The 25,736-nt window shown below is 37.5% G+C and overlaps 4 protein-coding genes and 1 long non-coding RNA gene across 5 annotated transcripts; 2 read left to right on the top strand and 3 right to left on the bottom strand.

Annotated features, from left to right (window-relative positions):
- Positions 1–5,577: 5,577 nt before the first annotated feature.
- LOC148913881 (uncharacterized protein F54H12.2-like) lies at positions 5,578–6,903 on the bottom strand. The gene has a single exon (XM_089024572.1). The coding sequence runs from the start codon at positions 6,901–6,903 to the stop codon at positions 5,578–5,580; it is 1,326 nt and encodes a 441-aa protein (XP_088880698.1).
- LOC148913880 (uncharacterized) lies at positions 6,836–10,886 on the top strand. The gene is made up of 2 exons (XM_089036157.1): positions 6,836–9,790; positions 9,905–10,886. The coding sequence occupies exons 1-2, from the start codon at positions 9,741–9,743 to the stop codon at positions 10,728–10,730; spliced, it is 876 nt and encodes a 291-aa protein (XP_088892283.1). The 5' UTR covers positions 6,836–9,740; the 3' UTR covers positions 10,731–10,886.
- Positions 10,887–15,042: 4,156 nt separating this feature from the next.
- On the bottom strand, positions 15,043–18,468 carry LOC148913879 (uncharacterized). The gene has a single exon (XM_089024416.1). It carries the CDS (start codon positions 18,466–18,468, stop codon positions 15,043–15,045), a length of 3,426 nt encoding a protein of 1,141 aa, XP_088880542.1.
- Positions 18,469–19,258: 790 nt separating this feature from the next.
- Positions 19,259–21,564, top strand: LOC116291431 (uncharacterized). The gene is made up of 4 exons (XR_016121015.1): positions 19,259–19,400; positions 20,912–21,029; positions 21,124–21,233; positions 21,308–21,564. It is a non-coding gene; the product is annotated as an uncharacterized LOC116291431 (long non-coding RNA).
- A 2,519-nt stretch (positions 21,565–24,083) lies between these two features.
- Positions 24,084–25,706, bottom strand: LOC148913878 (uncharacterized). Its single transcript, XM_089036156.1, has 3 exons — positions 25,411–25,706; positions 25,166–25,284; positions 24,084–24,870 (listed from the first exon to the last, which is right to left on the bottom strand). The coding sequence occupies exons 1-3, from the start codon at positions 25,624–25,626 to the stop codon at positions 24,297–24,299; spliced, it is 909 nt and encodes a 302-aa protein (XP_088892282.1). The 5' UTR covers positions 25,627–25,706; the 3' UTR covers positions 24,084–24,296.
- Between the last annotated feature and the right edge of the window lie 30 nt (positions 25,707–25,736).

Genomic DNA, 25,736 nt, shown 5'->3' with positions numbered 1-25,736 from the left:
TATGCTCTCTCATCGTCGCCATAATTTAAGTATTACTACAACCACAATCTTTCTGGGTGAATAATTTTTTTGGAATATTAATAGACACCTCTGTAAAAGGAAAGCCTTAAAAATTGGACAATTCAACAAAAATTCATTAATTTTTTTGTTATGTCATACCAGGTGCCATAGATCCTTTTAATAAAATAGTTTTGTTTTCTGCACTTGATATTTAATTTATTCTTTTGAAATGTGTACGATGCCAATGCAATTGCAAAAATTAATTTGAGGTTAACTTTTTTGCTTATGAAAGGTAAGCATGGAGAAATATTACTGCTTTAAATCTCAATTTCCTTTTATCTGATAACAAACTCCTTAATCACGAAACAGAAATTCTCTTTCTAATGTTTCAAAAGTAAGATGGCTGGTATCATTGTATAGGATGAGTGAAAATCAGTTCTGAAAATAAATAACTGAATATGAATAAATCAAGGTAGTTGTCATTGCTTGCACATGCAACTTGATTGCAGCAGGTGGCAAGATCCTCGGTGTACCCTCCCATGCATCTAGCTTCAGTAAAAAATCCAAAAAATATACTTTTTTTAGATCATTCTATAAATGAAGAATAAGCAAAACAATATTAATATTTCATGAAAAAGAAGCAGTCTACCAACACAAGATTTAATGAATAATAATCATTATCATTACTTTTCAATCGAAATGGCTCAATGGCATCCCCAAGAGTTAATTAGTGATATTGTCATTTAAATTTTCAGTTGATGATTCACTTTTTACAATAAACTGCTAAAATTCTGTGTGATGGTGCTAGGTCTTTGTGAGGGGTTTTTCTACCACAGCATGCAATTGTTAAGAATTCAATCAAAACCCAGCAGGCAGATAATCTATATTAAAGTTTGGAGTCTGGATATTTGAAGATGAATTCATGAATGGATTCTGTGCATGTGATCCAACTACTATACCTGCAGCTTTGGACCCTCCCCCCTCCCCTATCACTTTGGTGGCGAATTTTTAATTTCTGTACGAATTATCGAAAAGGTTAATTTATTCATAATTTTTTTTTGGTGCGCAAAAAGAATAGTTTTCTTTTTTCGTTTTATCGCTCTTGAAAGAAATATAGGTTTGATGTTTTTTCCCTCCCTTTACCAAGACACTGCAGAATAAAAGAGACAATGAAATATTTTGAAAGAGTTTTATTTAGAAGACGTTTTCATTTCTTAGGGCTATAATACGAGTTACGTTTATCAGTGCACAGGTTTAATTTGAGAATGCTTTATTTGATTTTTTTTTTAAGAAAAAAAAAGTAGGAGGGAACGAGACTAGAGTTTCTTAGTCAAAGTTTTAAAAGTTTGTATAGTCTTTGCATTCTTGGATGAACTGCAATTTGCAAGACGGTGATGTTTTTTCGGTACACTTCTTGTGGAGCAAGAGCGCTTTATGTATATCTTTTTCAGGGCTATCGAAGGTTTCCTTCGTCTCGAGGATCTTGAAATGATACCTCGGAAACATGGAAAAATTGCTGTAAGGGAGTTTTACTACGGTACGTCCTCCATCAACTTCAGGGATGTAACAGCATCTAGCCTTTGAATATTGGAAGAGCTGGTTCCATGGTACGACGTTGGGATGAGCTTCTCTCGCTATAGGATTCACGATTTGGCATGCCAAGTCGTCAGTTAGCTCGATGAAGTAAACTTTCTTGTCTGGAATAGGAAACGCGTGGGTCTTGACTTGTTCTTGTTGGCGCATCAGTTCCACCATTCTTGCACTGTTGTTTTGATGATAAAGCTCTTCGAGATATCTCACCATCTCAGATTTTATTCTCACGAATACGCCAGGTTCTTTTAGCTGAAGGGGGTGCTCATGCTTCATGAAGTAGTAAGAGGCTTGTAAGAGTGTTGAGGAAGCAAGTTCGCTACGCATGCAAATCCAAGCTTTTTGAAAATTTTCCCTCCAGAAAGCTTCATCTGGTTTCCAATTCAAGAGCTCGTCAAGATATGGTCTTCGTCCTTGGGATTTTTTGATATCTTCCAATCTTACTTTGTTACCAAAGTACTTGCAAGAGTTATAAAATAAGAAGCGAAAGAATGCTTTTGCTTCCTTTAGGATTTTGCACTCTTCACTTCGAAGTTTTAACTGGAACTTGAAGGTTTCTATGATCTTCTTGAGATCATTCATTGTCTTCCTATCTGTTTTGCGTTTGGTGGCTACAGGGTTGAGAACTCGCCCACTTCTCAGCTTCATGGTCCTTTTCTTAGGTCACGATACGGAGGCTTGTGTAAGAATGATGGAGAGTTGATGGCTATACGTATATGTTTTTTGTACGTGTATGACATCAGCATACATTTGTGTCACGTGTACGGCACCAGATCCCTTTTCGCAAATGCATAAGGCATGTTACCTTGCATTATCATTAATCAGTTTAAGCAGACGTTGAAAAAAGAAGTAGCGAAAACCAAAAATGGACACTGTTACGATCGTGAAGAAATTTTATACCACCATCGTGGAAGATAATTCACGGATTTGGACCTACGAGTTGGTTGAGACAGGAGAAAGATTTGAAAGTTTTTCACACGATGCCTATACAGCCTTCTATGACCATGTGAGGCAAAGAGAGCTGGATGACATGCTTGCCAACGTTGATCCCTCAGACGTTTTTCACGAAGAGGTCTTGCCTTTGAACCTGAACATTGCTGAGTGCCCCTACGTACCTGAAGATCCTCCCCCAAAGACGGGGAGGAATCAACAAATAGAAGATATTCTACTGAGAGCTTATGCTGATGTCCTGCAAAGAGACATATGCCACCTTGTGAACAAGAATTGTGAAGCCTGCGAAATTGATGACCCGTCACAAGACCATCACGACTGTTTGATGCTTTCGAGCGAAATCAAGGTGTATCGTTATTTTTTTGAAGCCTTGAAAGATGTGGATGACGACAAGGTGATGAAGATGTTTATGAAAAACATTGAAACTTTAAATCCTCCACTTAATGCCCTAGAGCTCTTGAAATATCAGTGTAAAGATAGCAGGGAAGATATCGTATCCAGCAGGAGGGAAGAGCTTGAAGACATTCTCATAGGCGATCTTAGAGAATATTCAGAATAAATGTTTGATATTGTACGATGAGGAAAATAAAGATATAAAGTCTTGTAAATTCTTGTGTTCTTTTTATTTCGTTACTGCTTTGAACCATGACAGACATTCGAATTAAGACCCCCTCTAGTATCATGATCTCAGGTCCTTCTCAATGTGGAAAAACCGTCTTAACTTTGAAATTGTTGAAGAATTTAGATGAAAGTTTTGTAGGCGAAATGTCCAAAATAATATATTGTTACGGAGCTTATCAACCTAGTTTTACGGAATTTAGGGAGCAAGTACCTGGTATTGTGTTCGTGGAAGGATTTCCTGAGAATGTGCTTGATCTGTTTGAAAACCAACCGGGTATTTTGATCGTGGACGACCTGATGGCTTCATGTTCTAATGATCAGCGTATGGCCGATCTTATGACGAAACATTCTCACCACAGAAACATCACCGTGATTTACATTCTGCAGAATCTGTTTCCACCCGGCAAGTTTTCTCGCACTATTTCCCTCAACTGCCATTACATTTTTGCTTTTAAGAATTGTCGTGACTCTTTGGGTATTTCTAACTTAATTCAGCAGGCATTTCATGGGAAGCAGGATCGTCTTTATGCATTAGAAAGTTTCCAAGATGCAACCGATAAGCTGTATGGCTATTTGTTATTTGACATGCATCCAACCACGCCCGGTAGCTTTAGGCTTCGCACTAATATTTTCCCCAACGAACGGCACGTATCCTACGTAAGGCGAACTTAAAAAAGGTGAACAAATTACCATTGTCTCATTTCATTTAGAATGTCGGATCGTGTAAGACGTAACCTAGATTTTCTCACAGTTTTAGCAAAGTGTAATAAGAAGCAGCGAAAGGCTTTACTTGAACATTGCGATAAGGACTTGTTGTTGACGATTTCTGAAATTGCAATCAACGTGTTAAAGGGAATCGTAAGACTGTCACCGGCTCAGAAGGCGAAATTGGGGAGATTTAGGAAACAGCTCAGAACGATCGCGGATCGTCAAGTTTCACTGAAGCATAAGAGGCGCTACATGGTACAGACTGGAGGATCATTGTTGTTGTCACTTTTACCCCCGGTCATTTCAGTTCTAAAGGAGTTGTTTTTTCGAAAGAAATGAAGTACTCTAAACGAATGGTTTTAGTACCTGAAGAATTCATGGACATGTTGGAACGCAAAGAGAACATTCAGACTGCACCCATGACAAAATCCTTGATTCGATTAGACAAAGAAATGGATGGTATACTAGAAGATGGAAAAAAGACCACAGGCGATAAAATAGCTCAATATCATCAAGACCTTCAACGATTTCTTGACATACAAGAGAAAAAAAAGCAGTTTATTCCTACTGTTAAGATTCACCAAGAGAACACGTCTAGAACCACCCCTCAAGAAGATGAAGCAAGCAAGGACGAATCCCATCAACCAGGAGTCGTAGGAGAAAGACATTTATCAGACAACGACATATTGGAATCTGTTCCAAAGAACTCGCGCACCTTAGCCCGATCAATGATCAACCGTTTGAAAGCTAACAGGGAACACATATCGTGGAACGAAAGAGGCGAAATTTCTATTAATGACCATCCGATACCCGGTTCAAATATCATTGACTTGGTGAACGATCAGCTGAGGTCTAGGAAAGATTTTGATCCCAAGGGTTGGGAACTGTTTACACAATCGTTGGACAAGATAAACATGCCTAAGTATCTGATGCGAAACGAGAGACGTCGAAGCCATATTGCTCAGCTTCAGGGAAAACAAACTCCAGTTTCAGCTACGACCAATGATGATTATCAATTTCCACCCACTCCACCTTCTACGCCAAGGGGGATCAAGAGTCCCGTTTTCAGACAACGCAAGACCAAGCGCTTTTCCGATAATTGGATTACGTATTAGGAGATAAATATTTGTATGAGAGTGAAGTGATTGAATAAACACGTTACACATTGATACGTCTATCGTCTTTTATTGATTCTATTTTGCATACGAGTCAACGCTAACTGATGTATTGTTTGTTTAAATCTTGCTCCTAAGGAACTAAGATACCTACGAGTAAATTCGCTTACGCGATGATCATTAATCGACGTGTTTTTACTAAACGAGTTAACAATCATAGATAATGATTTTCCACGGTTTCTGTTCATGATAAAATAAAGACAAAATTGTCCACATGTACTTGAGTTAAGACTTTGTAAAGAACGATGATTATATTTCCAACTTTTGGACTGTTTATCTAGAAAAGTTTCAAAATTTTCACGATAAAAGTCTGGTGGATTTCCGTAGGAGTCGAAAAATTCTCCCCTTTCCTTAGATGGAAAGTACATTGCCAGCCAGTGTGATCCTTTTTCTTCTTGAGGGTCAGTATTGACGATAAGTCCACAGGGAAAGTGTTCAATGGTGATAGGTAGTGTGTCAGAGGCATACACTCCACAAAACTTATTGCGACTTTTGGGATCTTTTTCCATTACTTGTATTAACTGTGAAGAGTTCATGATGTGTGGTCGTACAGGACGTTTCGCTCTCGATCGATCTCGACAATGTTATCGAATTCCCCAATGCAAAACAAATTTATAGCTTCTGCCAAAGCCTGACTGAAGATGATCTCCAGTGAGAGATTGCCTCTTTGTTTGAGGCCTAAGTATTCGGACGCATCACATCCATCAGGTCGTAGATCGAATACGAAAAATCCGTATCCTTTGTGGTAATCATCACGGGTGATATGGTTCCCTGCATCATCATGGTACTTCCCCGTCCCTGTGAACAACGTCTGGAAACTTTCTAGGTACTTTTTGTCACTCCCTGTCAAATTCAATTTCAGCGGTTTAGATGGAGTTTGTTCACCATCAACATACACGCCAATGGACGATATGGAAAATAAATCCATGTTGAAGGGATTTGTTATGTAACTTCCGTTAGTAGCGGCAGACTTGTTCATGAATACAATGAGTCGCTTGGGGATTTGTCCGTTAAACACATTATCTTTCACGAGGGAGGGCGTTGTTCCTGGTACGGTAAAGGACTTGCACATGGTTCTTGGGACGCCGTAAACAGCAGGAGCTTTACTCAAAGCTGATTCGTGAGCCATGATTACATGGTTAGCAATCTTGACTTTTCTGACCTTGAGTTTGATGGAAGTAAAACTTATCTTATATTCTTTTCCTGCTTCTGCAGACATCAGGAAATACTCAGGTTCATTTGGAACGAGTTTGATCTTTAGGTCTACGTAGCTCAAGAGATACTTTTGAATCATGAATACGTCACAGTACAGAGGTCCAATCAACTCAAACTCGGTGGACTCCTTGACGAGTGCATTTCGACTTTTGAAACCTGAACTTTTTCCTGTAGCGCCAACCCTAGCATCTTCGAATGCGCCAGACGTATCTCCATACCACATGGCAGCTTGTAGTTGAGACTTTTTAGCACCCATTCCAAAGTTAAGGAGGGTCTTACTATAGCTTTCGGGACTGTAAGTGTTGGTTGAGCTTGATACCAGTGTCGAGCCAAAATAGACATCTACCTGCCGCCAAAGACTGTGCAGTAGGTTGTTCACGGGTCCTATTTTTTCGTCCGCATCAAGATCAGTACCATCTTTATGTTTGATGCGAGCGGACACGTAGAGTTGAGTGTAGGGGAGATGAACATAGTCTTCAGTACCAGGGATGTTAAATTCAACAGGTGAAGAACTACTAAGGGCTGAAATGGGTTGATATTCGATATCTATCTTTTTCACTACACTATTTTGAGTTGGACTAACAGAAAATAAATCGAGTTCTTCCACCATGCATTCTTGTGAGCGAGGATGAATTAAGGCCATGTTATGATGATTTATCCAAAAATATCTTGAAATGTTCTCGGCTTAGTAGCTTTCGAAGTTGTGAGACTCTTTGACTTGGTCTTGCGTTTTATGCGTTTTGGCTTGGCTTTCGTTTGTTTCCGCTTTTTCTGTGGTACTCCACTCCTTTCCTGTTGACCTCGCTTCCGCTTCTTGCCTGAACCAGTTTGGCCATTCATTGCATTTTTGACTTGTGTTGTGACGTCACGTTTTAATTCCATTCCCGATTCTTTCAATCGATTTCGGAGAGAGTCTTGAAATCGCTGACCCGCAGCTGCATCCGCTAGGACATTGGCACCAGTTTTTAGCGCAACCTTTCCAGCCTGTTTGGATGCGCTTGCTAAGAAAGGTAAAGCTTTTCGAAACAAGCTTCCGAAAAAATTTCCAATGCCTCCTCCTCGTTGACCGTATCCGCGTTGAAAAAGCTTTCCTGCGAAAAAAGATCCACCGCGCCCTTTTTGTTGCGCTTGGTTCAAATAGTAATTTTTGTAGAGTTCAGGGGGTGAAATGTGTTTCCGATTCATTTTATTCTTTTTATACAAGGTATGATAGTTGCCTTTTCCTAAAATGCAAGTTCACGACTACGCGTCCTCTCTGAAACTGAATCTTGCGACCTGATCCATCCCTTATATCGATCTTGATGTCTTGGAATTCTTTAGTTCCAACCGGGTAGTAAGTTGGAACATCGAAAGATTTGTAAATGGTGTCTCCATACTTTCCTTCTACAGGAAGGACTTTCAGCAACCTTGCTTTCGTATCTCCCACGATTTGATAGCTTACGATATCAGAATAGACGTACAAACACTGCACGCCTCCGCTGAGATCTCCAATGAAATCACCGTATTGAGAATGAGAAATTAAATTTTCTTTATTCCCGAAACCCAGGATTTGGGATAAATTGCTTGATAGCAACAACTCATATCTGTTTTTAACGGTCACGAATACTTTTTCTGACCGAGGTTCGAATTTCAAGTGAATATTATCTTTTACATCTGCTTGTAGTTGATTGTTGATATGATCAATTAGACTAGTTATTGTTTCATAATATCCCTTGGAAAGAATTACGGTGTCTGCTATCCCTGTTGGTAATTGGTAATATAAACGCTGCGAACTTTCTGTAATATTGTAGAACGTTCTTGGCCAAATGATACTTTGTAAACCAACTTCGTAATCACCTTCCAAGATGATAGGTTCTGGAAGATGAACGGTATAGCTAGTCAAAGTATTATCGCTATAGAGATCAAGGGAAGCATTAGAGGGCAAGAGCAAGAAAAACTGAGGTTCATCCATGTTAGCGATGTAAAGAAAAATGACAACAAGTTTGAAACACAAATAATTTTATTGATCTTTTACAAGTTGAAGTTCATTACCATACACAGTACCTTCGACTTCTTCCCCGTTTAAATCTTTGATCTTGTAAACGGGGGGATTTCTCGCGATACGCTTTGAAATGACAAAAATTTCTTTCGTAAATGTGGTAGTGTACCCTTTTTCAAAGGTTCCTTTCAGTTTAGAAAGCCGAACTTTATCACCGACATGAAACTCAAACTTAATTGGACCATCAATAAGATCCTTATCATAGAGAATGTGCCAAATGTGTTCTTCGTTTTCTTGAGTTACCATACTGGGTTTGGTTTTAATAGAGGTGTGATAACTGTCGTTATAACTATCAAACAATTGCTGCAAGACATCAGTGTACTTTAAAGTATTCTTATGGGTAAAATACTTGTACAATTTTGCTTTCATAGTTTGAATCGTTCTCTCTGCGATTGCCGCCTTGGTATCGCTAGCAGTAGTAAAAAAGTGAATGTCATTTTTTGCTAAAAAGTTCTGAAAGCGTTTATTTAAGAATTCTTTTCCATGGTCTGTCTGTAGTTTTTCTGGCTTCCTTCCCTTCTTGAATATCTTTTCAAATCCTTGAACAATACATTCGCCTGTCTTCGCCTTCAGAGGTTCCCTCCATGCAAATTTCGATAGGACATCAATGGCAACTAATATGTATCTGTTCCCACCATTATATTTTTTGATTTTCTGAATATCAATAAGGTCAGCTTGCCACTGTTCATCGACTCGCCCCACAATGATTCGATTCCTTTTGAATTTTTTACGCGTTCTTCGGTGCAAGGTGTACGTTTCCTGGGAAGCAAGCCAATCATACACTTGTTTCCTCGATATTTTGTCTCCGCTTTTTTCTCTGACAGCACGATAAAAACTTTCGGGCGCAGTGAAACTTCCCGGTTGTTTTGGATCGTAGTACAGTTTCTCTAGATACTTTTGAATCTTGTTTTTCGCCATCCACAGAACTTATAATAATTGTACTTGAACAACAACCTACCACACATCTGATTTGTTTTAGGAATTTTTTTAGTTTAATAACCGGCAACGAAGAAAAGCACCCCATTATTATTGATGATCACGAAAGAATGAGTGTAATTTGATTGGAAATCATTGTTTTATACTATATTATTTTCGTTGTTGGGTTACCTGTGATAGCTCGCATTGTTGTTATGACAATACTGTAATTTGAGAGTACGCTGGTGTTGATATTAGCAAACACATCTACAAGTTGGCTTTCTTGGTCAGTTTTAAGTGTACTTTCAGTGTTAAGGAGCAATATTCTATACTACAACGTATAGTATTCACTTTTATTGAGATTTTGGGATAGTGGATTGATTCTGGATGAGAAAATAAGGGAAAATTGTACTTTGTTTGCACGAAAGAAAAAAAAAAGATAAGTATCCAACTGTTTTTGGTTTGTAAGCATATATTGAAACTTTCCTAATTTTCACAAATTATTTGATCTAGTTCCCAGAGAAAAAATGGCTCGATATGTGTCAACCAAGAAAAGAAACTTTGTCAATTGCATAAGGTAAGTCTGAAAGATGTACATTTCATGTCTGATTTGAACCATACCTTCAAGAGATAAAAAAATGGCGGGCTTGATGATCATTCTTCTTTCTTGTCTTCTTGTTGATGTTCGCAGTATTACCAACTGCAGTTATATCAAGGAATTTGAATTAATCGACTGTTCATCAAAAGGTCTAGTTTCGGTACCTCATTTTAAAGGATTCCAAAAAAGAGCAAGATCGCTGACTCTGAAAAATAACTTCATCACGGATGTAAATATCTCACGTATTAAGACACAACTACCGCTTATTCGCCAAATCAATCTTCATAAGAATCCTCTTCGCTGTACAAATAACATCTGTAACTTTGTGATTCTCAAAACTGATTGTGATTGTCCTCATCCGGCCATCTTTCCTACGATATTTTCACAGTCATCCTCAACTACGACTTATAGATTCAAACCTGTGAAAACTACTAAAACTGTTGAATCCTCCTTGACTACGAGTGAGAGATTCAAGTCTACAAAGACTACCACTTCAGTTTTGTCCACTGCCGAATCCTCGATTACGAGTGGTAGATTCAAGTCTACGAAGACTACTACTTCGGTTTTGTCCACTGTCGAATCCGTGACTACGAATGGTAGATTCAATCATACGAGGAATACTACTGCAGTCTCGTCCACTGTTGCGTCAACTAATGCATCAACTCGCATTCGAATTTCAAGTGACATTCTCTACTTTATCATATTTTTTCCATCTCTCGGATCAGTTTTACTTATAATGCTGATATACACACTAATTATTAAATTTCGTAGAAACACTGCTCTTGATGAAGTAATAGAACTTAATCAGATAGATAATCCAATGATCAACATCGATGATGAAGACGATGAAGTAACAGTTTATGAACATCCTCTTATCGCACATAATAGTGAAAACACTCAAAATGTGTCACGTATATAAATCAAACTAATTAGATGTTTTCGTCAGTATGGGAGTATCTTGGTGTTGTAAAGTTTCGTACAATTCTCAGCTGAGACCAGATTGGTTTTTGGAAAAAAAATAAAAAAATCACCAATTCACACGCAACGAAACTTTGAAATACCAAATATGAATCAACTGATCACACGTTGATCATTGTCATGGCAGCTACGCGGAGCCACGCAGTTAAGAGCTCCGTAATAATCATCATAAATGTACTCCTCAACGGCTTTATAATCAATCAAACATGCTGCCCCGGCAAGGTAAAGTCACATAGTTATTTTTGGCTTACTCTATCTCGCTGTATGGAAACCACGGAGAACAAAATTTCTACTTTGGCGAATTTGGTTTCTGGAGTTACGAGTCGTTTAAGTGATGGAAACGATCAAATCTACATAAAGGTCTCTCAAGAGGACCCGCTCCATTTTCAACCCTTGTCTTCACGTGTGACATTCCAACAACGGTCTTTGTTCTCTAGTGTGAAGCACAGTAAACCTCGTAGAACAAAGAGAGCAGTTTTATATTACTCAAATTCTACTGCAACAACTCAACTCATTATTAAAGATGGGGACGTTGAAACGAACCCAGGCCCTGAAGATACCACATCGGGAAAATCGAAAGCAGATAGTTCCTCCAAAAGATCGAAAATCAACACAGCAAATAACCGGAACATTAAAATCGCTCATTTAAACGTTCACTCTCTCAAGAATCGACAGCATTTTCTTCTCGTGAAAGACATCATTCTAAAGTACAAATATGATGTCTTTACTGTATCCGAAACGTGGCTTTAAGATGTAGTACCTAACCTTGAGCTGGAAATTCCCGGATACAACCTCTTCCGCCTTGACCGACCAGGAAAAAGTGCGGTGGAGGAGTGTGTGCATACATTTTGCAACCATACAAAGCCGAAGTTCTCCATGATATCAGCACAGTATCCGACGCCGGATTCCATCAACTTTGGGTTAAAATTCAAGTTAGGAACCTTAAATCCTTCGTAGTTTGTACTATATACAGGCCACCTGATACCCCATCGACCTGTTTTGAATCAGACCTATCTCCAAGCTTCATAAATGCTTCATTGTTAAACAAGCCAATCTACATCCTTGGCGATGCTAACTCCAACTTATTAACTCCTCAATGTCCTGATTCTGGTGCTCTTTTGGATTTTATCAACTTGTTTAACCTAACACAATTGATTAATTCACCTACGAGGATCACTCAAACAACTGAAACTCTTATTGATATTATATTGGCGTCAAATACGAAACAAGTCGAGGAAGCCAAGGTAATTCCCTGCTCTGTCAGTGATCACGACCTCATTTACGCTAAGCTACAACTTAAACAGGACAGACCTAAACCAATCTATATTTACACCAGGAGTTTCAAGACCTATAACCCAGATTCTTTCCTGGAAGAAGTGGAGAAAATACCCTGGAGTGTAATGGATACATTTGATGAAGTTGATGATAAACTGTCTGTCTTCAACTCCCTATTATTAGAAGTCCTAGACGAACATGCTCCTTTGAGGACGATCAAAGTTCGTGGAAGAGCCAATCCCTTTGTGACAGAACAAATTCGTGAACTAATGAAAACTCGTGATTTGTACCAAAAGGTTGCACGACGGACTAAAGATCCACTTGCCTGGAATGCTTTCAAGAACTTTAACCGAGAAGTTAAGAGAGAAATAAGAATGGAAGAAAGGAGGTATGTAGCGGAGCAAATATCCAATAATAAGAACAATTCAAATTCTCTATGGAAAACCATCCGTAGCTGTTTACCCAAAAGATCAAGAAATGCTAAAACCTACAGTAAAGACGATCAAAAAATAGCCGAAGAGTTTAACGAGTATTTCATCAACGTCGGAAAGAACACTGTTAAGAAGATTAACGACTTGGCCGTTAAACTTAACTATGATCAGTCTAGTGCTAACTTTCACCCCCAAACGTATACCATGGAGGAACAGTTCACCTTTGGCGCCGTTAAAGAAAAAGATGTAGAATCCATTATCAAGGGTATGACAACCAATAAAGCTCCTGGATATGATAAGATACCTATACGGGTTATCAAGGACAGCCTACCAGCTATTCTGCCAGTTGTTACAGCCCTAATAAATTCCTCCTTCGAGACAAGTGTTTTCCCGAACAAATGGAAAATCGCCGAAGTACTTCCCATTCATAAAGAGGGTGATCATGAATTGCCTGTGAATAATAGGCCCATTTCATTATTACCTGTACTGTCCAAGATCTGTGAAAGAGTTGCCTATGACCAGCTTACAGCATACATACAAACAAATAATAGGATGTCTTGCAGTCAAAGTGGATGCAGAGAATATCATTCAACCGAGACCTCTGTATTATACACTACAGATAACATCCTTCAGTCTATTGATAACAAAAAACTGACTGCAGTCGTCCTGTTAGACATGAGCAAGGCTTTCGATTCAATAAACCACCAGAGATTACTACTAAAATTACAACATGTCGGAGCCTCACCTACTGTAATAAATTGGATGCTCAGTTATTTGTCGAATCGCTACCAAGCTGTACGAATCAACACGTCTCTTTCCAAACCATTACGAGTAGAATACGGAGTGCCTCAAGGAAGTATTCTCGGTGGCCTATTATTTAACATCTTTATCAACGATCTACCTTCAATACCACAAGACTGTCTTACACAGAACTACGTAGATGATACTAAGTTAATGATCTCCTTTTGTCCAAAAGATCAATCTGACGCCTCGACGAAGATCATCGGTGATTTACAGAGAATCCAAGATTGGTGCCTAGAAAACCAACTCTTGCTGAACCCTAATAAAACTAAATTACTCTTATTTGGGAGCCGCCAGATGCTTGCAAAAGTAGACAATTTCCAAGTGTCTCTCATGGCAAAGCCGCTAACTCCATCTCATGCAGCAAAAGACCTTGGGGTATTTCTGGACAGCAACTTGACATTTAACGAACATATAACACATACAGCGTCATCTTGTATGGCACGCTTGGGACAAATTAATAGAGTGAAACATTGTTTTGATAGACAAACACTGATCATCTTAATTAATGCTCTAGTCTTTAGTAAACTTTTTTATTGCTCGTCAGTTTGGAGTAATACGACAGAATCTAACCTCAATAAGATTCAAGCAGTGCAAAATTTCGCTTGTAGGATTGTTTCAGGGGCCAAAAAGTACGACCACATCTCACCTATGCTAAAAGAACTTAGATGGTTGCCAGTTAGAAAGCAACTATATCTTAGGAAAGCTACCTTAGTTTTTAAGTGTATGAACGGAATGGCCCCAGGTTACTTAGCTGACAAGTTTGTCAAAAGATCTAGCATCTCTAGCCGTCAAACTAGGAGTTCTCAGATGTTAAATATTCCGCTCCTTAAGACAACCACAGGTCAACGTTCCTTTTATTATCAAGGTGTTAAGCTTTGGAACGATTTAAGCGATAGGCTTAAACTTTGTGAAAGTGTGCATACTTTTAAGAATGCAATGCGAAAAAAGCTTTTAAAGGAATTTCTTTATAATTAAATTTTACCAACGATAATTATGATTACAATAATTAGAATTTTTGAATTATGATGCTTATAGTTTAGGTTTTTAGAATTCATTTGCATACTTAGATATATATATATATTACCTTTCTTATCATATATGATAATGTAACTTGTATGTACTTCTATTTTCGAAGGGGTTTGATCCGAAATGTACGTGCATGTGCACATATGCTATTGTTATTTTCTATAGTCAGCACCTTGTCCTCAAAGGTGCTACAGCGGCACGTGTGTTTATGTACGTATGTTTCTTGTCGCGGTCCTTTTGAGGGCAGGCGTATAGAGAGAGAGAGAGAGAGATATGTCTTTTATTTAATCTCGGGAAATTTCATCAATGTACAAATTGGTTTTCATGAAAACCGAGTTCATAGGTAATATATATAAAAAATTAATAATAACGTTAAGAATATATAGACAGATTTATGAAATAAATTCTCATCTACCCCCCAAAAATATTATAGTAATTAAAGTGTTAAGGACCAACAGACGAAAGATTCCTCTTAAAAGATTTTAAATTATTGGACAGTCTGACACTTTGGGGTAACGAGTTCCACACTTTTGCACCGTCATAAGAGAGAGCTCTTTTTAAAAACTCAGTGCTGGGTTTCGGTAACTTTAAGCACTTCTCTCTACCACGAAAATCGTAGGTATTTTCTTGAAAATAAAAGAGTTCCCTTACAGATTTTGGTGCAAGTGCATTTAAAGTCTTAAACATCATTATTGCTTTATGCTCCTTTCTTCTTCTTCACTTATTAGATGCATGCATATCATGCACGTCATGATCATCACCATTCAGGATATCGTAAAACCTCTTTGCATCGTGTATCAACTCCGATTCTATGCGATCTGTGTTCATCCCAAACCTCCCCCAAAGAGAATTAAGGCATAGTTTTGAAATCGCTCTTAAACCAGGGTTAGTCTGAATTTTTTCAGGTCGTAATCGTACACCTTCGTGCTCGAAGTAACTTTGTATATAGCGCGCTCTATCATCTTGCGTGACCACCCAAGAAGGATAATTTGAGCTTTCTTGTTTAGACCGTAAAAACGTATTCACATAGTCAGTGAACAAATCAGAAGAGGTTTCAGGAAAATGCCAAATCTCCTTTATCTCTAGAATTTGATATCCTTTCTCAATAGCTTTGTTTATCTCGGGAGTAGTCCAAGTTCCCCAAAAACTCCTTTCTTCTCTGGAATGTGAGCACTCATTTAAATGAGCAATGGCACATTCCTTACACAAGGGAAAATATAGCTTTCCATCTATCCTAACTGGCAATACCGGAAAATACAATCCTTCGGGAGCTAGAACCTTACACTTGACAAGACCAAAGTAGGATTCGATGTTTTCAAAGTCTTTGGTAAGAATGACAGGGTGACTCACCGGATATTTTTTTGTCTTTTGCACAAATGGATACAGTGAGGTTACATCAGCATATCGAATTTTTTCACCCGAAGTACACGAATAAAATAATTTAAATCCATTAGTACGACCACCGAAAAACGAGTCTTTAGGATAAAGGTTACCTACGAGCTCGTGTGTGCTTATGAAATGTCGAAAGGCATGGGATTGACTTGTTAGTGTCTTAAAGTCACACTCCCAAATAAAGCGAACTTCATACCCTAATTGACGGAGACGCTGTTCTCTTTTCAAAGTTTGTTCATAGATATCTAGATTGTTCACATTAGATCGAAAAGGATTGGGAGAAGTAGGATCACAACATTTGTTGTGCGAATGGAAAACACACCCATAATATTCGTATACGATCTTATTAATGGGATCATATCCGTCAACAAAGTATTTTTTCCCATGTTCGTCATCATGAATAACATGTTCGCCTGAGTTTTTTGCATGCTCGATTTCAGTTTTGGTAATATATGCTACGAATTCTAGCCATTGAATCGAATCTTTGGAATACAACTTATTGATTCCTCGATAGAGATGTTTTGGTACTATCGCAATCGTATTTGGTTTTAAGAACTTATGCCTGTAAATACCCATGACGGTAGCGGCAATGGTGACATATTGAAAAGGATCCGTTTCAGTTTCCTCAAGGAAAATCGAACGAAAACGAAGGCAGCTTTCTCTAAGAATATTGACATCTTGTTCGCAGTACTTCAAGATTTCTCGTTTGAAATCGAAGACGTAACCACTTTCACGCATCGAATTATGCCAATCAATAAGTCTCTCTCGCTTCTCAGGGAGTAAGCTATCCGGCGCATAATATTTTAAATCAGGGATTGGTCCTACATACTCAAAATTCTCAGCTCTATTGAAAAGATGAGGAAAAGTACCTTTGGAAAATTCACTCGTGTTCAGCCCAAAGGTCTTAGCTAGCTTATCTAACCCCATGCCGAACCAATTGATGGAATCTATAATCCTGATGTTGTAATCACGAACAAGGAGTTGCATGATCTTTTGTCCGTTACGAATTATGCTTAAATCAGCAGTAGGTCGATTCCGTAATAACCATCGTAGTACAAAGATGCTATCAAACGACTTTGCATTATGAGCTATAGCTGTGTAATCTTTGTGATTTTCCTCGAAAAGAAAATTACAAAATTCGTCCAGTGCATCATACCCTTCAAAAACGAAAGTTTCGCCTTGGAAATTTTGAGAAACTGCAAAGTTGACAACGTGCTCATTACTCGACTGATCTGTTTCGAAATCAAAAAATAAGAGTCTCTCAGACGGTTGTTTTGGGTCTTGTGTCTGCATAAAACATTTGTGATCCAGTAAAACCATGTCTTTACAAATAGGACAACGGTATTCCCCACAACGATGTTGGAATTTTCGTTCAGAAGCAACCGTGCTGTTACATTGTTTGCAACGAAAACTTTTCTCACACTTTGACCTGAATTTCTTTCCGTTCTTTGTGCGGTCTTTTTTGTGTGCATCAAAACAGCCTTGAGAACGACAAAACTTATTGCAATCCTTACATTCTACGGAAGCCAAAGACCTAACGCAGGTTCTATGTTCGCAAACTCGGCACACATCGTTACAAGGATGTCGCTTTGCATCGTTGTAGTATTTATTACAAGTATTGCAATGAAAACGCTTACCAAAAAAAGCCGGCAGTTTCTTCGGATTAATAAGATCGAAATGACCCTCGTTAAAATACAATATGATTTGGTTGTCGCTCTCTTTTCCCTCAAAAATGATAGAATTATTCGAAGGAAAACTGATGACCTTTATTTGAAAGTTGGGTAAGACTTGTTGGAACTTTTGTATTTCTTCAAGCCCACATGGCCCTACTGGCACCCCTGCTTCTTCGTGTAGTTCTAAAGCTAACCTCCTCTGAATTGGTCGCGCCTGTTTAATTCGACGAGCTCTGTGATCGTTAAGAGCCATCGCTTTACCAGTTACTATGGCACGAGCTGCACAAAGATGATCTTTGTTACGAATCGTTATTATGCTTTTTTTCAGTTTTGTGTGTTTCCGATAGTTAAGTACCTTGTACGACTTACCCCGGCCCGTAGGTGATTTAAGAGCAACAATGTCAATCGTAAAACTTTCATCCAATCTTAACCCCTCGTCCGACTGCAACACTTTAGCAATTTCTGACAGTATCAAAGAAGGGGATTGTTCTTTAACACTAACAAGACGACTGCTTAGAGGTTTCTTCAACTCTGATGAAGTAACCATGACACGCATGCGATCTCTAGTTGGATTGTCAAGCTTACATTTTTCTTTAACTTCAGAAATAGCTTTCTCGAACAAATTGTCTAACGCATTTATACAATCTTTCAAAAGGTTATCTGACCTATTTACATGACTAACCTTAGAAGTATATGCACATGCATGGGCCCCATATTTCTGAACATGTTTTTCCGAAACTAGTTTTAGTTCGTAAGACAGATTATTCGTTTGATTATTTTCTTGGGCAGTGACTTCGGGAGATGAAGCATTATGCAAGTCTTGATACGTTTGCCTTTCTTCGTGTTCATCAGAGGAGCGTGAGGGATGGAAACGTTCTGCGGAACCGATTCCATCAGCGACGTAGCTTAACAGTTTTGCTGTCTTCTTTTGGAGACGGATGACCTTCTGGAGATCAAGATTCGTCCTTTTTAACTCTCGATTTGTTCTTTTCAACAATTTTGCAGTCTTTTTCTGTGTTTTTCTTAATGTGATAGGATCGATGGGACGTTTCTTATTAATGTGTTTAGTCTTCCCCATCTTAGTCGTATGTGAGTAGTAGCAAGGCGTAGCCACAAATCTATACTTGGTTCGAAAGCACTCGAGTCATGTGTTAGCAAGTGCGAAACATCAATCACTTTCTTATTATTCATGAGTCATTATCCCCCTCCCACATTTCATTCTTTACCCACGTCTCAAACGTATTATCTATTGGCTCAAATCTTTCTCGATCTATCATCCTCATAATAAAAATACATACAGAACATGTTTGAACTTACAAAATTTTTATTGAAAAAAATCAAAGTCGTAAGCAAATCATGCAATTTACAAACTTATCAATAAGAAAGTTTAGAGATGCACTTCATTTGTTCATTTTTTGTGATGGTTCGTTGTCGTGATTCATTTTCTTCTTCTTCACATATTCCTTATTCAAACTGACTTTGGTTTTCTTAGGTCTTGGTGGCTCAAGTACTTCAACATCATCATCAGTCATGGTGGCCTTATCTGCAGTAGCAACGGACCACTTCGCCTTCCTCTTCTCTAGGTTTTGCAATGTAGCAAAACTTGGAGATTGATCGCCCCATTGGAAAAAGCTACAGTTCTCCCTTTCTCCACACTTGAAAAACGGCTTCCCTGGATTCTTTTGACTCTTCGAGATCCAAAGGGTAGCAGGCATGAGATGATCGCATATTACTATCTGTAATATTTTGTATTCATCGAGTAGCTTTCCTTCTATGTTTGTGAGGTAGTCGTTCATGTCTCGTGCAGGTGTGAAAAAGCCACAACCAGCTTTTTTACATTTTATATATTGCTCTCCTTTCCTGCTTGTAAACAATTCCAAGCCAGAGGACTCAGGGCAAAAACATTTGTATTTTTCCAAAGACACCATGTTGATGAATAAGTAAAGATAGAAGCTTTAAAATTCGTGAACACTAGATGGAGTGAAAATCGTTGGAGTGAGGGCAATGAAAGTGAGTACGCGTACTTATAAGATTGAAGTCACGTGTTCTTGATGGGTGCGGTAAATGTAACATGATCCTGAAACCATGTGGAAGGATGGTGTGTGTGTGTGTGTGGGGGGGGGGGGGGGGGGGGGGGGGGGGGGGGGGGTGGGGGTGAATTGAAGTATTGAATCGCTGTTGTTAACAAACCAACGAAAGAATGTTGATCCTATTGTAAAAAAAAATCAAACACATTGATTGGATTAATAAAAAAAATGTCACTCTAGCTGTTGGAAAATTCACTGTGATACGAACAAAAAAAAAAAGTGCTCAAAACATGTTGGTACTTTTCATACAGTCTCTCAGGGAATCAAGAATGTGCTTACATAGATGAAGAAAAAAACCCAAACCTTAGGGAATAAAAAACGTTACTTAGATATGTGAGTATCGGAAGAAAAAAAACCAAGCACACTAGAGTCAACATACCCACGCAATGACGCACAACACACAAAAGAGCAAAACAGCTGTACCTATAAGAATGCAACGGAAAAAAGGGTAATTACCTAAGGATATGGGTAGTAGGGTGTAATGAAGGATGAGGGGTGAGGAAAATCGTACTTCTTACTATTCTTTTCAATAGAATTGTGCGCTTGTTTTTACCTAGAAATTGTAATGAACAGAATTGCGCATACAATATTAAGTGTATAACTGACGTTGTGTTGGATACGAAAACAAAAACAAAACACAAAAAACTATATTTGTGTATATAGCAACTCAAAAAGTAAACTATGTACGTCTCTTACTCTGTAAAGGCACGTAATTAGAAAATGGAATGGAATGCGCAAAAAAAAAAAAGGCCTATTACACATGTAATGCCGGTTTTTTAGATTTTCACACTTTTTTTCTTTCTTCTAATTTCATTGTAAAAAGAAGATAAGGGTAAGGCGTATGGGTTTTCTTAAAACAAAAACTATTGGCGTCATCGTAACTTAGAAATGTAAACCTCAGTACGAAGAAATTGGAAAAAAGTGTCACTTAGTGATAGGTTTGTGTGTGTGTGTGAGAGACCGAGTTTGCGTAATGAAAAACAAAAGCTGAAGGATATTTCATATGGAAAGGGTGAATGTGAAAAAACACCTTGTACGCACAACATTTCTTAGGTTTCCTCACATGTTTCAGATTAATTTCGTTTTCTTCATGCTTCGAATTCGTGAGAAAAAATGTGAATCGTGATACAAAAACTATTAGAGTCATGGTAACTTAGAAATGTAAACTTGAAGGAAAGGAAATTAAAAAAGTGTCCAAACTGATGTCACTTACACATTGTGGTGGGTGGGAGGGATATTTGGTTAAAAGAATCCCATTATAAGATACCACGTTAAGTGTACCCTCTCGGACAGTTGCAAAAAGATGTCTTCGAGCACACGTCCATCGTGTAAGTGATCTCAAAGTATCATCTCTCTTATCGTCAAAACTCTTTTTTTTTTCCCTCACTTGTCACCTACTTCAACTCACATGTATTCCCTTATTGTTTTCCACAGCGTGTGCTACACCACTTTGTGGCAAGGATATAAAAATATCCTTAGGGCCCTGTGGGCACATGCTTTGCCATGCATGTGCTCACAGAGCATTCGACATGGACAAATGTCCAATATGTCTGTAAGTTATTGTCACTTTTTTTCTTTTGCTTACCAGTAGATAGAAAAACTCAAAAGTAACATAATCTTTTTTTCTTTTTCTTTTTCTTTTGTAGTAGTGAAATAGCCGTGGTAAGTCTCGTTATGGGGTCTATGATGGACCCAAAGCTTCTCGACGCCATTCATATGGCGTCCGAAATCGTCTTCAACAACAACAAAAAAAAAGGTAAGCATATCTAATTTTCCATCATGGATCTTAACAATTGATCTAATCACTCTTCTTGTCAACTTGCGTTTCAGTGAAAACAAGATCCACATCAAATTTCAAAAGCTAGATGCTCTTGCTCCACAAGAAGTGTACCGAAAAAAACATCACCGTCTTGCAAATTGCAGTTCATCCAAGAATGCAAAGACTATACAAACTTTTAAAACTTTGACTAAGAAACTCTAGTCTCGTTCCCTCCTACTTTTTTTTTCTTAAAAAAAAAAATCAAATAAAGCAATCTCAAATTAAACCTGTGCACTGATAAACGTAACTTGTATTATAGCCCTAAGAAATGAAAACGTCTTCTAAATAAAACTCTTTCAAAATATTTCATTGTCTCTTTTATTCTGCAGTGTCTTGGTAAAGGGAGGGAAAAAACATCAAACCTATATTTTTTTCAAGAGCGATAAAACGAAAAAAGAAAACTATTCTTTTTGCGCGCCAAAAAAAAATTATGAATAAATTAACCTTTTCGATAATTCATACAGAAATTAAAAATTCACCACCAAAGTGATAGGGGAGGGGGGAGGGTCCAAAGCTGCAGGTATAGTAGTGATCCATTTTGACTGTAAATATCATTTTTATTCACAGTACATAAGAATGGTTTAACTTTTGAACATAACATAAATCAAATCTGATCCAACAGGAATCCAAAATGGCGGGCGAATTCGACAGCGCAGTGAAGTAACTTTAAGTTCCCAAACAGTCAGTGCCTATAAAATATGATATCGGTTCGATAGTATGGTTTACACAGTTTTTAATATTAAATATAGTAATTGTGAACATGAATCTAACATGAGAGAAGTAGATATAACTTAGCTTGCCGTACGTTACCTCAACTCTAGCTCAGTGCCAATTAATTCTAAAGTGGTACGTATAAGTCAAACCAACTCATAGTTAAAGTAAAACCAGATACAACCTCTACTTGCATTATTATGGCAGTTCCAAAAATCCTCAGTATACCCTCCTTCGTATAATTCCTCAAAGACACGACTGCCACGAACTTTTGGTTCCCAGTCTTAACCGTGTGTAGCCTCAATAAATCATATGATATGATTGGCCCCATGTACAGCGTGACGTCAGAGGTCATGTCTGCCATATAGGACAAGACTACCACGGTACAATTGTGAAAATATTGAAACGAAGAAACTGTGGAATAGTCTAGTTGGAACACCTACTTTATTTCTGCATAGTCTCCTTTTCTTCTCTCGCCCGTAGAGGAGTTAAAAGAAGACTCTGCTCGCAGGTTAAGGCGATGGCGTTGAGACTTCAGTACCTTTTCATCTTCTTGCTTTTAACCTTATTCGAAATCGTCATTCAAGGTAAAGAATGTATTTTTTTTTCAATATTTTTTTGTCCAAATGATCTGAAAAACGAATAGTTCATCTTCTTGCTTTTAACCTTATTCGAAATCGTTCAGCAAGGTTAAGAATGTCTTTAATTTTCAATATTTTTTTGTCCAAATGATCTGCAAAACGAATAGTTTTAGTTGATTGACTGATACGTTATAAACGATCGAGTGCTAGGAAACTTCAGTTAATCGTGCGTGAAAAATGCGTGTTTTTTTCCCAAAAAGCAAATTCAGTCCTCTTTAACTTCTTGTATGAAACCATTTAATCAGTAACTAGACATTATGGCAAGAAAATTGCCCGTAATCGTAAATGCCGTAGTACTTTGGGAAGTTTTTAATACTTAATCGCTACTTAATCTCTACTTAACTCGTATACTTAAATAATGCTACTTTTTGTAGCTTTAATATGCATTTAATAATGGTATTTGATGTGCACTTAAAGTGCTACTACGACGAAAATCGCTCAAACTTGGATTCAGCTGAAACTTCCTAAGAATACTCTTTAAAGGTTCAATAATCATTGTATGAAGTGTTTTCTCGATATTCAGTACTAAAGTATGATATTTTTACGATTATTTTTTGAAGTCTGTGACGTCATACACTCAACATCAAACATTGCTACATATATTTCTTTGTATATAAATCCTTAATTTATTTTATTCCTATCCCAGGTTGAGCATCTTGTTAAGATCTTGTCAGATCTTGCCAGATCTTGCAAGATCTGGTAAGATCTTGTGTAAACCCAAGATTTTGATAAGATCTTGCCAAGACCCTTTCAAGATCTTTTTATTTCTTAAAAAGAGATTTAACATACTAAAACTGCAAGATCTTGACAAGATCATGCCAAGATCCTGGCAAGTCCTTAACAAGATCTTATTAAAGATCTTATCAAGATCTTAACCAGATCTTCCCAAGATCTTGTAATGATCTTGCAAGTTGATTTGAAAATATATCCAAAGATCTTAACAAGATCTTCCAAAGACAGTATCAAGATCTTGGCAGGATCATGCCATGATCTTATCAACTTCTTAACAAGATCTTAGTCAAGATCTCATAAAGATTTTAACAAGATCTTGCAATGATCTTGCAGACAATTTGAAAATCTTCAAAAGATCTTAACAAGATCTTCCAAAGATAGTATCAAGATCTTGGCAAGATCATGCATTGATCTTATCAAGTTATTAACAATATCTTAAGCAAGATCTTTTTGAGATCTTAATAAGATCTTCCTAAGATCTTGTAATAATCTTGCAAGATATTTGAAAATATATCCAAAGATTCTTACAAAATCTTTACAAGACTCTTGCCAAGATCATGGCATGATCTTATCAAGAAGCTTTTACGAGATTAGTTGTGATCTTTAAATGAACTTAATTGAATTTTCTCTAGAATTTAATTGTCATAATCTTTGCAAGACATTTAAAAATATTTTAAGAATCTAAGACAGCAACTTCAGCCAGTTTTATTTACTCCTTATAATATTTAATAATGATCCTCAGACTAATATCTTACTATCAGAGTATATGTTACATGACCACACTACTGTTGTGAAAATTACTGCTGAGGAAAGTAAACAAACAAGAATATAATATAGTCATTGTCACTTTAAAATAATATTACTTCATCTATTTTGCAAAAAAACAGTTCACATTTTAAGTTGAGAGCATTATATATTATTTACAATTGAAGTCTGTTACTGGTGTAACATAGGCAAAAATGAAAGGCTCATTCACTTTGACTAATATACATTTACATGTGATACTTGTACATTTGATAGCAAAGAGCTCTGGTTCAAGAGGACCAGACATAGGTATATGGTTACTTCCTAGTAGCTTAGCACTTGCATATGCCAAAACTGATGGATCTGATGGTGGTGTGATATTGACAGAGCAAATAGAAGTTACTACTAGACTATAAAGCTTGACTATTGCAATAGGTAATGATTTTACTCTTATATAAGTTTGTACCTCCCCATAAAAATATTCAGACTGGTCTAAAGAACGTAGCTGAACAATAGAACTACATGACTTCCCAGCCCTTTTGTAGGATCGTGAATGAAAAACGTTCCCATTCATCTCTATTCTCTCTGCATAGTTGTATTTTTCATTTATATCTACATGTACTGGGGAAAGGTTGCAAACAGCAAGTAATGCATTGACAGCATTAACTTCCTCGGCACTCATAGATTTAAGTTGGGTAGGCTCAGCAAAAGATACTGCACTCCTTTCCTGTTGACTCCATTTGAGCCTGTAGTGTTGAAAATTGAAAACAACATGCATTAGATTGTTAAAATTGCTTTAACTAGTCAACTTAGACCAAGTTCAGATGGCATACTTTCCATGAGCTGTACTAAAAGTGGAATTTGGGTTGGCCCAAATTATGTTAGTACAGCTGTTTTATTCAAACACTATGCTTATTCAGCCATGTCAAATTTTCTGCGATTTAAAGTGATGTTACAAAAGTTTACCAAGTGATTTAATATATTAGGCTTGTACTTCTCAGGGTAAACTCTTTACTCTATAGCTACAAAATGTTTATTTACCTGGGCTTTGACAATGACAAGCTCTTGGAAAAATGCTTAACTTCCTCCCCGGCATCAGATTCTTGAAGCTGGTGGGTAAGAGGATAGATCTGTCTCTCCACCAAATAGTTGTTAGCCATCTAATCAAATAGAAGAGTACACATTAAAAAATCAACACAAATTTGTATATAAAATTGCATAATTTATGAATTAAATTAAGCTTGTTGGATACTTTTTTTAAATTTTAATAATAGCTGTTTAGCTACCTGGTCTGCAACTCCTCTTGTCCCTTTGAAAGCAGTTAGCAGATGGGCAATCATAGCTTCAAATGCAAATGATGAATGTGTCCACAGTGGACCCATAATATGAACTTGTTGTTCCAAATGAGATAGACTGTGGGCATTGATTGTTTCACTTCTTACACCTTGAATGTAATCATTGACAAGCAAACAAACAAAAAGCTTAGAACTACAAGCACCCATACTTGGCTTTCATCACACAGTGGCCATGTTTATTCTCATGAGTGTAAACCGTTTTTGTTGAATGCTGTGAGAAGTCTCTAAAAATTGGAGGCTATAGTGGACCCAGGGGA

Source organism: Actinia tenebrosa, unplaced genomic scaffold, assembly GCF_029948245.1.
Source record: "Actinia tenebrosa isolate PJP-AT-01 unplaced genomic scaffold, QUT_ActTen_1.0 PGA_scaffold0__85_contigs__length_37466705, whole genome shotgun sequence".
Lineage (NCBI taxonomy): Eukaryota > Metazoa > Cnidaria > Anthozoa > Actiniaria > Actiniidae > Actinia > Actinia tenebrosa.
Note: the sequence above shows the minus strand (reverse complement) of the source record. Positions and strands in the feature narration are given on the sequence as shown.

What these genes read in the sequence shown, in the direction of transcription:
- LOC148913881 (XM_089024572.1), bottom strand. Translation starts at nt 6,903, where the DNA reads ATGGCCTTAATTCATCCTCGCTCACAAGAATGCATGGTGGAAGAACTC.
- LOC148913880 (XM_089036157.1), top strand. Translation starts at nt 9,741, where the DNA reads ATGGCTCGATATGTGTCAACCAAGAAAAGAAACTTTGTCAATTGCATA. An exon ending in AACTTTGTCAATTGCATAAG is followed by an intron (nt 9,791 to 9,904) that starts GTAAGTCTGAAA and finishes TGATGTTCGCAG; the next exon opens with TATTACCAACTGCAGTTATA.
- LOC148913879 (XM_089024416.1), bottom strand. Translation starts at nt 18,468, where the DNA reads ATGGGGAAGACTAAACACATTAATAAGAAACGTCCCATCGATCCTATC.
- LOC148913878 (XM_089036156.1), bottom strand. Translation starts at nt 25,626, where the DNA reads ATGGGTGCTTGTAGTTCTAAGCTTTTTGTTTGTTTGCTTGTCAATGAT. An exon ending in CAAGAGGAGTTGCAGACCAG is followed by an intron (nt 25,285 to 25,410) that starts GTAGCTAAACAG and finishes CTATTTGATTAG; the next exon opens with ATGGCTAACAACTATTTGGT. An exon ending in TTGTCATTGTCAAAGCCCAG is followed by an intron (nt 24,871 to 25,165) that starts GTAAATAAACAT and finishes TCAACACTACAG; the next exon opens with GCTCAAATGGAGTCAACAGG.